Source organism: Podarcis raffonei, chromosome 13, assembly GCF_027172205.1.
Source record: "Podarcis raffonei isolate rPodRaf1 chromosome 13, rPodRaf1.pri, whole genome shotgun sequence".
In the NCBI taxonomy this organism is placed as follows: domain Eukaryota; kingdom Metazoa; phylum Chordata; class Lepidosauria; order Squamata; family Lacertidae; genus Podarcis; species Podarcis raffonei.
In genome coordinates, this window is record NC_070614.1 from 39,641,014 (window position 1) to 39,653,912 (window position 12,899).

The 12,899-nt window shown below is 44.5% G+C and overlaps 1 protein-coding gene across 2 annotated transcripts; it reads left to right on the plus strand.

The window, feature by feature from the left end:
- Positions 1-152: 152 nt before the first annotated feature.
- INO80E (INO80 complex subunit E) lies at positions 153-12,240 on the plus strand. Of its 2 annotated transcripts, XM_053363621.1 has the most exons (7): positions 157-421; positions 5,727-5,797; positions 6,815-6,867; positions 7,384-7,459; positions 8,643-8,760; positions 10,376-10,504; positions 11,387-12,240. In XM_053363621.1, exons 1-7 carry the CDS (start codon positions 332-334, stop codon positions 11,588-11,590), a joined length of 741 nt encoding a protein of 246 aa, XP_053219596.1. In that variant the 5' UTR covers positions 157-331; the 3' UTR covers positions 11,591-12,240. The 2 variants fall into 2 exon arrangements, with proteins under 2 accessions (XP_053219597.1, XP_053219596.1); XM_053363622.1 differs by lacking the exon at positions 10,376-10,504 and having other exon boundaries at positions 153-421.
- Positions 12,241-12,899: the final 659 nt, after the last annotated feature.

Consider the following 12,899-nt stretch of genomic DNA (forward strand, 5'->3'; position numbering starts at 1 on the left):
GGGGAAATTTATATTACGCAGCGCTGCCCTTTGTTTAATTCCCTGAGTTTGGGCCTCTCAATAGCTCCCATGCCGTGTTTGAATAATAGGGACTCCAGATAATAAAAAATTAAAAATTCGGGGGTTGGTTGTTGTGGAAAAAGCATCCCCGCCGCGAGGCATGCTGGGAGTCGTAGTCCTGCTCCCCCTGCCCATCCGCTTTGCTGAGGTTTCTTCCCGGAGCATACCGGGAAATGTAGTTCTTCCACTGTAACCTTTCCCCCCCGCCCCCCCCCGTGCTCTCTCTCTTCCCAGTCTCAGTTCCTGCCTCCCGTTGCTCCCCCAGGTGGGCATGAACGGGGCGGGAGAGCCTGATCCTGGCAGCGGGGGCTACAAAAGGCGCTACAGGGCCTTGAAGAGGAGGCTGAAGTTCCTGATCTATGTGAGGAGCTGGGGGGGGCGGTGGGGAGAGGGGAGGCACCGGAGGGAAGCAGGTCATGTTATTTTTGAAGGAGGGGGCAATATTTACGTTTGCAGGCGGAGCGAGTTATGGATGAGTGAGAAACAGGGTGGGAACCGAGGGTTATGCTGTATCAACATGTTTCCGATTCCATGTGTCCAAAACATTGTGGGCATCCTGGTCTCGTGGGGGAAAAGAGCACGTGGGGCGTCCCGGGTTAAGATCTGTTGAATCAACCCGCGCTTTTGTTTTTATAGGGAGATCCGAGTAGATCTTAAAACTTTTATTGGACCGAGACTAGATAGCCTGCTCACTTGTAAGGGAGCTGAGAGCGGGGTTGGTTTCAGTGGGGTTTGTTCCCTAAAAAAAAAACATGCCTAGGATTTCATCTTTCGAAACCTAGTGTGACGTGGACGGGTGTGTGCTAGGTTTGGGGGGCTTTTCTGGGGATTATCTTTACCATGAGCTCTGTGATAGGCAGCTGTAGGTTAAGAGTGAGCAATATGTGGGAGCTTATAGTGCAAACCTACTTTGCAGGGTTATTATCTGAGCATTAAAAAAAAGATAACTGTGTGAGAAAAGCTTTCTTATAGCCATTTAATATCCTGCTCTTCAGTCTGGAGAGCAGCTCACCACAGTTAAAACACTTACAGTTCAGTACATTCAATGAATAATAATGATGATGATAATAATTATTATTATTTATACCCCACCCATCTGGCTGAGTTTTTCCCCAGCCACTCTGGCGGCTCCCAATCGAGTGTTAAAAACAATACAGCATTAAACAAGACAGCCTAGGACCCTCATACCTACGGGACTGCCTCTCCTGGTATGCCCTGCGGAGGACCTTAAGGTCCATAAATAGCAATACTCTTCCCTAAGGAAGTCGGATTAGCTTCAGCCAGGCCTCCAGCCTGGTGGAACACTCTGTCTCATGAGACCAGGGCCCTGCGGGATTTGATTTCTTTCCGCAGGGCCTGTAAGACAGAGTTCTTCCGCCTGGCCTTTGGCTTGGAATCAGCCTGATCCCTTCCCCCTCTTTCCTTTTCCTTCTGTGATGGAACCCTTATTTGGGGACATCCCTGGCTTTTTTCTGGCCCAGGTAGGACCAGTCTGGATGGTTAGCCTTGGTGAAGATTTGACGTTTTCTCCCCCCAAACAGTTTTTGATCTGGGCTTCCACTGAAATGAGGCTGCATTTTAAGTTGTATTTTAATCCTGTTTTTAAGTTGTATTTTAATCATTGGTTTTTATACTTGATGTTATCTGCCCTGAGCTTGGTCTTGGCCGGGGAGGGCGGGGTATAAATAAAATAAAATAAAAATTAAAAACTTCCCTAAACAGGGCTGCCTTCAGATGTCTTTTAAAAATAGGATAGTTGTTTATTTCCTTGACATCTGATGGGAGGGCATTCCACAGGGAGGGTGCCACTACTGTGAAGGCCCTTGGCCTGGTTCCCTGTAACCTCACTTCTCGCAGTGAAGGAACCAGCAAAAGACCTTCGGAGGACCTCAGTGTCCGGGTTGAGCAATGGGGGTGGAGACGCTCCTTCAGGTATACTGGGCTGAGGCCGTTTAGGGCTTTAAAGGTCAGCACCAACACTTTGAATCGTGCTCGGAAACGTACTGGGAGCCAGTCAAGATCTCTCGGGACCGGTGTTATATAGTCCCGGTGGCCACTCCTAGTCACCAGTCTAGCTGCTGCATTCTGGATTAATTGCAGTTTCCGGGTCACCTTCAAAGGTAGCCCCACGTAGAGCGCATTGCAGTAGTCCAAGCGGGAGATAACTAGAGCATGCACCACTCTGGCAAGACAGTTCGCGGGCAGGTAAGATCTCAGCCTGGCGTACCAGATGGAGCTGGTAGACAGCCGCCCTGGACACAGGATTGACCTGCGCCTCCATGGACAGCTGTGAGTCCAAAATGACTCCCAGGCTGCGCACCTGGTCCTTCAGTGAAGGCATTTTAAAACCAGCAGAACAGCAAGGAATCTCTATGAAACAAAGGGAATATAAGACTAGTGTGAAACGTGATGATTTTTGGGTGCAGAGCTGACCCTTTGGTAGAAATCCAAAAAGCACCCCTTCCCTCTGGTATATAAATATTATTTGATTAAGTGATTTGATAGTTTGAAAAAGGAAAGAAAAAGAAAAACACTGTCAGCTCACATTAATGATACAGTAACTATCAATACGTTTTAGTTTAGACATATAGCTCAATATATGCTGTCCAAAAAGATATCCAAGCGAGATTTGCATTTCTAAAAAGTATGTTCAAATTCAGCAAAAGTTTTAGGGTCTTTGGACCATTCAATAATAGATGGTGGGTATTTATCCTTTCAGGTTCAAAATATAAGTCTCTTAGTTATCACAAGAGCTTGCAAAAATCACACTTCGTTGTCCTATAATTAATTCCAGAATGGCTGACTAACGGGTTGGCATTCTTTTCTTTTTTCGATAACATTTTATTAATTTTCCAAAAACAACCAAAATAAAAAACAGTAATAATATTCACATTCAAAAATTTACACCATAATCTTAATAGACTTCCCTCCACTTCCCCTCCTGGTTCCATTATTTTACTCTTATTTAAGCACGTCCTTAAAATCTTATATTCTTAACAATCCAGTTTTTAAACCTTATTCATCTTATTACAACTGACTTTAAAAAGTTCAACTAATGTAAAAACCTATCCACAAAGCTTAGAAGGTTATGCTTTAAACATTTCCCTTATTTAAAAAAGAAAAAAGAGAAAACCAATGTCCTTTTGGGTTTCAAGTTGTCTAATATGTCCTGCATAGTTCACTAATTTATTTTACCAATCTTCTTTGGCGGTGGGGATGGGCTGGTCTTGGCCTGGCATCCACTCTCAGGTGCAGGAACAAAGTCTTTTGCCCAGTAAATCCATTAAGTCCTGTACGTTTCAGAATCATAGCTTCTATTTTTTTTAACAAAGGTCATTTTCAACATTCTCTTCAGATCTTTATATGTTACCTCCCCGGCCTTCTTAATAACTTTACATTGCCATCACGTATAGTAGCCTCTCATACCTTTCCCCCTTCCTTTCTGTTTTGTCTCCGTCAAAGTAAAATCTTCCCAGATCAATTCACACGAGGTGCCATTTTAACTGTGGATCCCCTTTACTTTCCCTTGTATTTTCCTCGAGCCTACCACCTCAACCTTTCCCACCTCAGTGGTTTATATGTTCACTTCTTTAAGTTGTCACACAGACTCTGAAAGTAAATTAGTATTTTCCCAGATTTGAGAAGCTGTTTCATCAACATTTTCCTTTATCTTGCACAATTCTGTTTTAAATTCTGAAATCAAATTGTAAAATTCATATTTTACAGCATATTCTTTTGACCTACGACCTTGCTGGTTTGTTTCAACATTGGATTTTCTTCTACCATTTCTAATTTCAGGTGGAGGGGAGTGGAATCTCTCCCCTTTTCCCAGCTTCCTCTCTAAGATTAAATTCCAAAACAAAATTTTTAACAAATTATATTTTCCCATCTTTACATCCATTCACAACAAAATAAATTTTGCTCAATATGAATAAAACTGTAATATTAATATTGTTTTAAAGTCTCATTCTCCGGAGGGAGCCTGCTCGGCAGGGGCTGGGTCCTACCGCATCGGCGACGCGGGGACCCTTAAAAACCACGGCCACGGAGGCCGTGGACATGGAGACTCGGCTGGCACTGCTAGCGCCCTCCCGACTCGTGAAGGAGCCTTTTTAAAGGCTACGGATCGGGTGCCGGGGAGAAGCGTGGTGCTTTGAGTCCTCTGCTATCCCTGCCGAGCGAAGCCGCATGCCATCCGGCGGAGAGCGCTGACTTCTTCCATTGAGAATTCGGATTTGTAACAACAACCCGTGAGTAATTTGGAAACCGGGTTTAAAAGGAGAAAAAAAGAATTTTTTTTTTCGGATTTGATACGAGCGGGGGGGGGATCCAAAAAGGAAGTCAGTCCCCCTCCCTACTGTAAACCTTCCAAAACAAGGACTGGGAAACCAAGGTCCAAAAAGAATTGAATTGCTGATAAGAACTAAGAATTCCACGATGGGAAACTACAAGAACTGTGCTGGAGGAAGAATTGAGGGAGAAGGAAAACGTAACCCCCCCCCCTGGGAACCGGGGTGATTGAGGAGAGAGCCTGGCGAAAAGCGAAGGAGATTTTGACAGCTGTCAAAGTAGCTGTCAAAGTCCGAAATTTAAAGAGGACTTGATTATGAGGACTTTGCTGGTTAATTTTGCTACAATTTGTTACAATTTGTCAAAACTTGGATATAAAATGGCGAAAACATGGATAACAATCGGACTTTTGGACTAGAGAAAACAAAGTTACAACAATCCCCCTAGAGGAGTTTCGGGACATTACAAAGAAGGTCGTAAGTGGAAAAATACCATTGGAATTCTACAGGACTGGTTATCTTCTGGGAAAGCTGCGAAACGGAAACAATATTGTGTCTACAGGGTGTTTAGCTAAACAATAGAATTTTCTATTGAAGAAAGGAAGGGACTGAACGTATGTTTTTGTTCCTGAATAACAATAATCCCTGCAGACCTACTAAACTTCTGAATTAGAACGTTTTGGCAGCGGAACAAGAGGAAACTGGACTACAACTTGGAAAGAACAATGGGGGGAGCTTTATTAAAGATTGGAAATTAAATGGTTTAAAAATAACTTTAAAAATAATTATAAAAAGAAAAAAGCCAGCAAGGAATCGGGGGGAAAATGTGATTTATGGACTTTAAGAATTCCAGGCAGACAATATGGATTAGTGGCCAGGGGGAAATTAAACCGGGGACGGGGGGGGGGAGAACTAGAATCCAAAGGCTTGTCAACTATTTTTTGAATTGGCTTTTTTTCATTTACTATACTTTTTATTTCTTGTTTCTTATTTCTTTATTGTGTGAGGTGTCTTTATCACTAAAAAAAAAGGGGAAATTGTGGAATGGAAAGGGGGTGGGCCCTGGGGAGAGAACTCTTGTCTTTTATTAAGGGTACTGGTGAGGACTGAATAATTTTAAATTTAAATTTGAATAATGGTTTAAACAAATTAAGTTTTAATTAGAACTGAGAACTTGTGGAGCCAACAATATGATAGGGGAATATGGTAGGGGTGGGGGAAGGAGGGAGTCCCGGAAAGAGGGTGTTTGAAAAGAAGGCTTTGAATGTATTCTATTCTTTTTCTTTCTGTATCTCTGAAAATCTTAATAAATATTATTTAAAAAAAAAAAAATTAAAGTCTCATTCTGACTTGCATGGTCTCTCTTGTTTTTCTCAGGAACAAGAATGTTTCCAGGAAGAACTGAGAAAAGCGCAAAGGAAACTCTTAAAAGTTTCACGGGATAAAAGGTGGGCTGGTGCGATAGAGAAGGGCAGAGGGGGTGCAGAATGGGGAGATGATGGGGGAGGTTGTGGCGCTGACACTGAGAGATGCTTATGGGCTTGGTGCAGGAGAAATGAAATATTTTATGATGAAGGGTGGGATATCAGTTCTACAACCAAATAAATAATAGATAGGGTTGCCATCTTTTTTTGGCAGGGTTCCTGGGTCCTTAAAAGCTAGGTGGCAGGGGAAAATCAATTCATCTCATGATAGGGAAAACTGCACCTGTTTGGTTTCTGCCTGAAAAGCTGCTAATAATGTTGCAGGCGAGCTCTGCCTTAAAAAGGTGACTGTTCTGTAAATGGTGGGAAGGGAGCAGGAACAGGATATCTGAGGTGGCAGCAGGACTTAGTTTATGTCAAAGATGTCTAGCATTGAGATTCAGACTTTGTTTTCAATACCAGAGCAGAATTTGAGACTTTGAGCACTAAAAATAAGAGTGCCTCAGAGTCATAGCTGTCAAGCGTCCCTTATTTGGCGGGACAGTCCCTTATCCCAGGGCCATGTCCCGCTGCTGTCCCTTATTGATGATGTCCCTTAAATAAGCTACTGAAGGTAATGGGGTCCTTTCTATGTCCAGCTGTGCTTTGTCAACAACAAATTGTTGCTGTTTTTTTGTGTAGAATATTTGCTATATGGTAATTTATGGACCTAATAGGTATCTAAAGCCATTTGCACGCAACAAAATATGTATTCCATCAAAGTAATTGTTGATCCCTTATTTTGGCTGCTGATCCCTTATTTTTGAGGCTGCTGGCCCCTTATTTTCAAATCTGTAAGTTGACAGCTATGCTCAGTGTACGTGCAGAGTGCCTTTCTTCTGCTACTGAATTTTCTGGCACAATCTCTGTGCACTTGGGTTTGAAGAGCAGGGCCTCTGAGGCAGGTGGCAGAGTGCTGGCCTCAGACATTCTCCACTTAGAAATTAAGTGTTGCATTTGAGATTGTGATTTCCTCTCCTCCTGATTGTTTCCTGTTTCCAGTTTTCTGCTTGATCGCCTGCTCCAGTATGAGAACGTGGATGAAGAATCATCAGGTAATTCAAGGCTCACGACTCTCTTCTGGTTGTGTGCTTTGGGGAGGGTAGCCCACCCACACTGTCTTGGACATGCGCACGGCAGCAGTAACAGCCTTGTCCAAAATAACAAAGCAGTGTCATGATTATGTCATGGTAGCGTATAATTCAATAAATGTGGTGGTAGAAAGACTGGTAGCTAAAAGTCATTTGAAAGGACATTATAGCTTAATCCTAAATGTCTGCAGTTTGAGGCCCAAAATGAGGAGGATCTGGGGCAAGAGCTCTTGTGCTAGGAGATGGTCACATGAATCAGTGCAGTGAAGCAGCATGAGCTTAGGCTGGGAAGACACGAGTTCAAATCCACCACTCAGTCTTGAAGATTGCGGGATAATCTTGCCCAAATTGTGTCTCTCGGCCTAACCTGCCTCGCAAGAGTGTTGTATGGATAAAATTACCCCCACGTATGTTAGGTACTTGAGTTTCTCAGCCGAACGTTGGTATTCAGATCTGACTGAAACTAATTTTTCATTTCAGACTCGGAGGCAACAGCCTCCTCTGATAATAGTGATGGGGAGGTCCCCAAGGGGACAGAGCCACAGTCCCTAAAGAGGTGAGTGTGTGAGCCCTGGTCTCCAAGATGAAGGGTGAGGATCAGTGCCACCAACCACGGGATGATATATCCTGTGGGCCCCGCCAATGGGCAGAATCCTTCTGCTTGGCCAAGTTCAGCCAGTTTTCAAAATGTTCTCCCTTCTTAGGAAGCAAAAAAGACCATATGTTGTTTTCTTACATGACCTTGCAGGACCACTTTTAGGTATATGCTAGGGGGTGATCTTTATAGGAAGCAAAGATGTCTGTTTTGCTGATCATCCATTGCATGTCACAGTATGCCATAAACCACACATTACGGCGCATGAGCAAATCACCCCTCCTTTCCTCTATCCCAGACATGCTGGGAGGAAACATAAACAGTGATTCCTGGCTTTGTGTTATTCCTGAACCGTGGACTGTAGTTTTCTTCGCTCCCAGCTAAACCACAGTCAAGCCAAGTTTTGTTGTTCTTGGCTTACTGGTGGTGGGTTTTTTTGGAGCAAAACAAACCATAATCCCAAGGTTGGCCTGAACCCTGTGCAAGCTATCATGGCTTTGTTTTTTAAATTTCATTTATTAAATTTATTTACCGTTCTCCATCTGAAGATTGCAGGGAGGTTTACATCATAAAAATGCAAAATGAGAACACAAAATACGTAAGAAACCAAACCAATATTTATTTCTGTCTTGGTTCCTCCCAGTACAAGTGGGGAACAGCTATGATCAGCAGATAGAGCCTTGGTCGTGGTGCTGCCACCACTGGGGGCTGCCTGGTTGGCCTTGAGCCGTGATGGGTCTTTCCAGCGGCCATTCCCAGTCTGTGAAACGCCCTCTCTGGTGAGGTGTGTCTCCTTCCCTCAGTATTGACTTCCAGGAGAAATTTTACCTGAACATTTGATAGCTGAAAGACACTGTTCCTGGCAACTCTGAATTTTATTTTATTTTATTTTTTTGAATACAAAAAAGTATTCACTATTTTGACACCCTGGGCTTCTTTAAAGGGAAAGGTGGGATATAAATCCAATTGTAATTGAGTAATGATAGGCATGTACAGGGTAGATGTGTGACGTGTAAACTGAGCCACTCAGTATGATTTCTTTGGCACCATGCACAATCCATGCCCGTAGGTGCTCTGGCCTTGTGGCTTGCGCTCGTGGCAACTTTTCATCCACATGGCAACTCCTTTCTCCTTCTACCCACAGAAAACAAAGTCCACAGCTTGGCAGCGCTTCATCCCCTTCGTCTTCAGGCCTTTCCCTCCAGCCAACTTCCGGCTTTGGGCTCCCGGCTTCAGGGACGCCATCTCCCTACTTGACCTCTGTGAGTAACTCCATTTCTGTCTGGGTAAAAGGACATGGTAGGATAGGGCTGCTCAAATCAAACCTTGCAGGCACTGCCTTCAAATGCTGTGAACTAGGGAAAGACTTGGGCCACCTTCGCCCCGTAGGTTTAAAGCACTGAGAGATAGGGATAGAGATCCCTGGAAAGAGGGATTGACTGTTAAACCACCCTGGGAATTGTAGCTCTGAGTGGGGAATAGGGGGCTCCCTAAGAACTCTCAGCACCCTTAACAAAACTCCCAGAATTCTTTGGGGTAAGAAGCCATGACTATTCCAAGTGTCACCCTAGAGCTTTAAATGTGTGGGGTAAATATGGCCTTGGATAAGGTCCTTCTCAAACGTCAGAGATGGCTTGGCTAGGTTTTAGTTGAGCTAACCAGATCTTTAACATGGCCTACCATAGAGATGAGGCAATGTTGTCAGGGATTAGAGTGGCAATGAAGTTCCCATTGCTTTCCTAGGCCAAGACGAAACAGGCGCTCGTCTTGTGTACTGTCCACCATGGCTGCGTTGACAGACGCTTGAATGCCATTGCCCACTCTGGCCAAGATTCTTGTCCAGCATTTAAAATGGTCACTCTGGTGTCTTTGGTATTGCTGCTGAGTTTGGCAGGATAACTATTTCTCATTATGGCCACAAGTACTCTGGGCCTCTCTCTCAAAATGGCTCCCCTAACTTCAAGGACAGAACTGACATTGGATATGGATGTCAGAACGCCCAAGGCTGTCCCTCACCCTCTCCTTCCCATACCACCTCCATTTCGCTTCATTATTTTCTATTACAGCATTTATTTGTGGTTGCTAACATGCTATATAGACATGAAATGGAGCCTCTCTCTTCCTATATAGACATGAACTGGAACCTCTCTCTTGCTATATAGACATGAACTGGAACCCCTCCTCTACCAAGGAAGGGCTAAAATTTTATGCCTTTTAGGGGGGGTGGAGGGGGGATGACTAACCAAGCAATCCTAATGCATGTCTATTCAGAAGTAAGTCTGGGGCTGATGGGACTTGTCATCTGAAACTTCCGGCAGGCACCAGAGTAGGGAAGGCTGTGGTAAGAGATTTATAAAATGACACGTGGTGTGGAGAAGGCGGAGAGAGACCCCCCCCCTTTCATAATACTTGGACTTGGGCTCACCCAGTGAAAATGATGGAGAGGAGATTCAGCATCGACCAAAGAAAATATTACTTCACAAAATGTGCCATGGCTTATGGAGTCCGCTGCCGCTGGGGTGTGATGGCAACTAGCTCAGGTGGCTTTCAGAAAAGTTTAGACAAATCTGCAGAGGTCTGCCAAAAGCTACTTAGCTGCTACGGCTATGTAGAACCTCCAGATTCAGAGGCACGCTATCTCTGAACACGAGTTGCTGGGAGGGGGCTGGATTGGGTGGCCTTCTGGTCTGGTCTGATCTTCAGACGGTCGGTGGTGATGTTTGACCAGCTCAAGCTTACAGGCATAGATATCTCAAATTATATGTGTGTGGCTTCTTACTGGGAGCCCCTTTCTGGGGCTTGCATGCTCATCATTCATACTTTGATTTCTTATTCCATCTCCCCACCTTATTCCGCCTCCACCCCTTTCCCACCCAGCTGGCCTCACCCCCTTATGCTCCCTTCCCCTCTGACTACCTGGCACTAGAGCCTGAGCCTGGGCCCCCCCAACCTGATGCCAACGCCACCCGCTCTGCCAGGCGGCCCCAAAGGCCCCGCAAGCTCAAGGTACCATCTAGATTGTGTCGGGGGTGGGGTGGGGGGCGGAGGGTGTCTGCAATTCACTAAGTGGACAGGTTGAAGTCTGAATGTAGGGGACTGAATTTTGGGGCTCATATTGCTGTATTGCAATATAATCTGGGGGTGGGGAGAATAGAATATAATGTTGGGTGTGTTTCTCTCTCTATATATCTATACACATACACATTGTGATGTTTTCTATGTACACATAGATTGAATTATTCTCATTGAAGACAGTAGGGCATAATAACATAGAAAAGCAATGAAGCTGCAACTACACTGCAAACTTGAAACTCATTTTGAACCTCTGTGGTATCATGGCTTCTCTCCAGGGAACCCTGGGAATTGTGGAGGGTTCTTCTGAGCGAGCCGCTGGGAAATTTAACTTTTCCTCACAGAACAGTTTTTGTTTGTTCTGGGGGATTGTTTGAACCCATCAATACGGCACTTTTTTAGCCAAAAGACACAGAGGCATTTTAAGAAGAAAACGATGTGGGGCATGGCAGAAGGGGGAGGTTCTCTTGGGTGGGTCTCAGTGCTACGTACAACATTGCAGACCCACCCTGTAAATTATTGGAAGGCTCGCGCATCCTGTCTTTACACATCCTGGATAAACGCTAAGCTCTCGGTAGCAAGCATGGAAAGTTCTAGAAGAGAGGTCAAGTGTTATGGGCTTGGGCAGGCTAAAATAAGTACAGTGTTACTCTGTGTGGAAGGAAATTTCTGCAAAATTCTGCCATTTCGTACGGGGGTGGGCAATGTGCTGCTCCTTTCTATGTGGGACTAGAGAATGCAATGCAGGAGGAGGACGTTTGGCGCTGCCTGGCTCACTCTCCCACCCACAATTTCTTCTTCTTTCCCCCACTGCAGCTCCCGCTGCCCCCCACCTCCCACTCTGACTGTTCATCTGTGGTGGTGGGGCTGCCCTTCCCTTCGCCCCGCGGGACCCCCAAGCTGCCGCCGCCCACCATCCTCAGTACGGTGCCCCACCAGATGTTCAGTGACACCGGGGAGGGAAGTGGCGAAGACCCCCTGGATGGTGACGATGAATTGGTAATCGACATTCCCGAGTGACAGTGGCAAGCGGCTCTCTCTGCTCAAAGGACACAGGCCTCGCAGTGGTGTGTGTGGGGATTGCGCCCCACAATTTTTATTTTTTTTGTTTACAGACTCCAAAAAACATGCAAACCAGTCAATAAATGGGATTTTTTATATATATAAAAAATTCCAGTTGCAGTTTCTACACATACCCTCCCCCAAACCCCCACCCCAAACTTCCCTCTTCTCCTAAACCCCATGAGCCCTTAGAAGAAGTTGCCTCCTGCTGAGGCCAGAGGTTTCTCTTCAGTCATGTACCTTCATCTACAAACTGTATTGATTAAGAAAAATCTTTGTGAAAAAGTGCATCCCTTTACGAGGTGGAAAGAATCTTCTTTTCTTTTCTTTTTTAACTACAAAAGAAAAAATCCCTTTAAAGGCAGGGAACTCTGAAAAAGTGCTGGAAATCTCCTGAGGGGAGAAAAAAGTGAACGTTTTTAAGGACTAGGAGAGGTTTTCGCTGCACATGTAAACATTTGAAGTCAATCTGCTTCTGAAATTTTTTTGTGGAGAAGTTTATCCTTCAAAAACCCACTTGGGTATTGTTTTACATAAAATAGAAAGATCACCAGTGTTTTAAAATATATATATTTTACTAGATGGTTTCTAGTAAGCACCCAAATTTTGCTACTTGTTGCGATGTTTTTATTATTATTATTTTTGCTACAGATATTTTAAAGTGGTAGTAGGATGTATACAAGAAACCATCCTGTCGTTACAAATATAAGTGCGCGCACACACAGTAATCTTTAGAAACTGGACAAAAAATGTTGTGATTCATGCCTCGGTGACAGGACTTTTAAGGTAAGAGCAAATGCCAAATTTTTGCCTAGCTGCAAACATTTGCTCAAAAGGATAGATGGAAGACTGCCTTTCTAAGAGCTGATTCCCATTTTACCCAGCAAATGGGTGTGTCACTTGGGTACTGAATGTCTTCTGATGAACAACTGAAATGTTTGATGGGGAAACAAGTGTGTCTAGCTGAGATGGATACATATGGTTTTGCGCCCAATGTGGACAGGTCAAATGGGCCCCCCAAATATGTTACTAAAAGAACATAAAGTTAAATACATGGCAATGTGCTGCCCTTAATGGTACCACAAACGCAGTTGCTTGTGGCAGGCCTTCCTATCCTGTCTAAAAGTATGGCCAGGCCAGGCCTGGAAGTGTGTGATGGACACATAAGTCTCCCTGGCTTATGCCCACTGCCTGTTCCCATGACTCTCCATCAGAATTTGCAGCATTGACCAGGATAAATCCCGGAAGGGGGAGTTACTAAAGGCAC

Coding starts and splice junctions, on each gene's coding strand:
- INO80E (XM_053363621.1), top strand. CDS start 332: ATGAACGGGGCGGGAGAGCCTGATCCTGGCAGCGGGGGCTACAAAAGG. Junction 6,868..7,383: donor CGTGGATGAAGAATCATCAG/GTAATTCAAGGC, acceptor TTTTCATTTCAG/ACTCGGAGGCAACAGCCTCC. Junction 7,460..8,642: donor GAGCCACAGTCCCTAAAGAG/GTGAGTGTGTGA, acceptor TTCTACCCACAG/AAAACAAAGTCCACAGCTTG.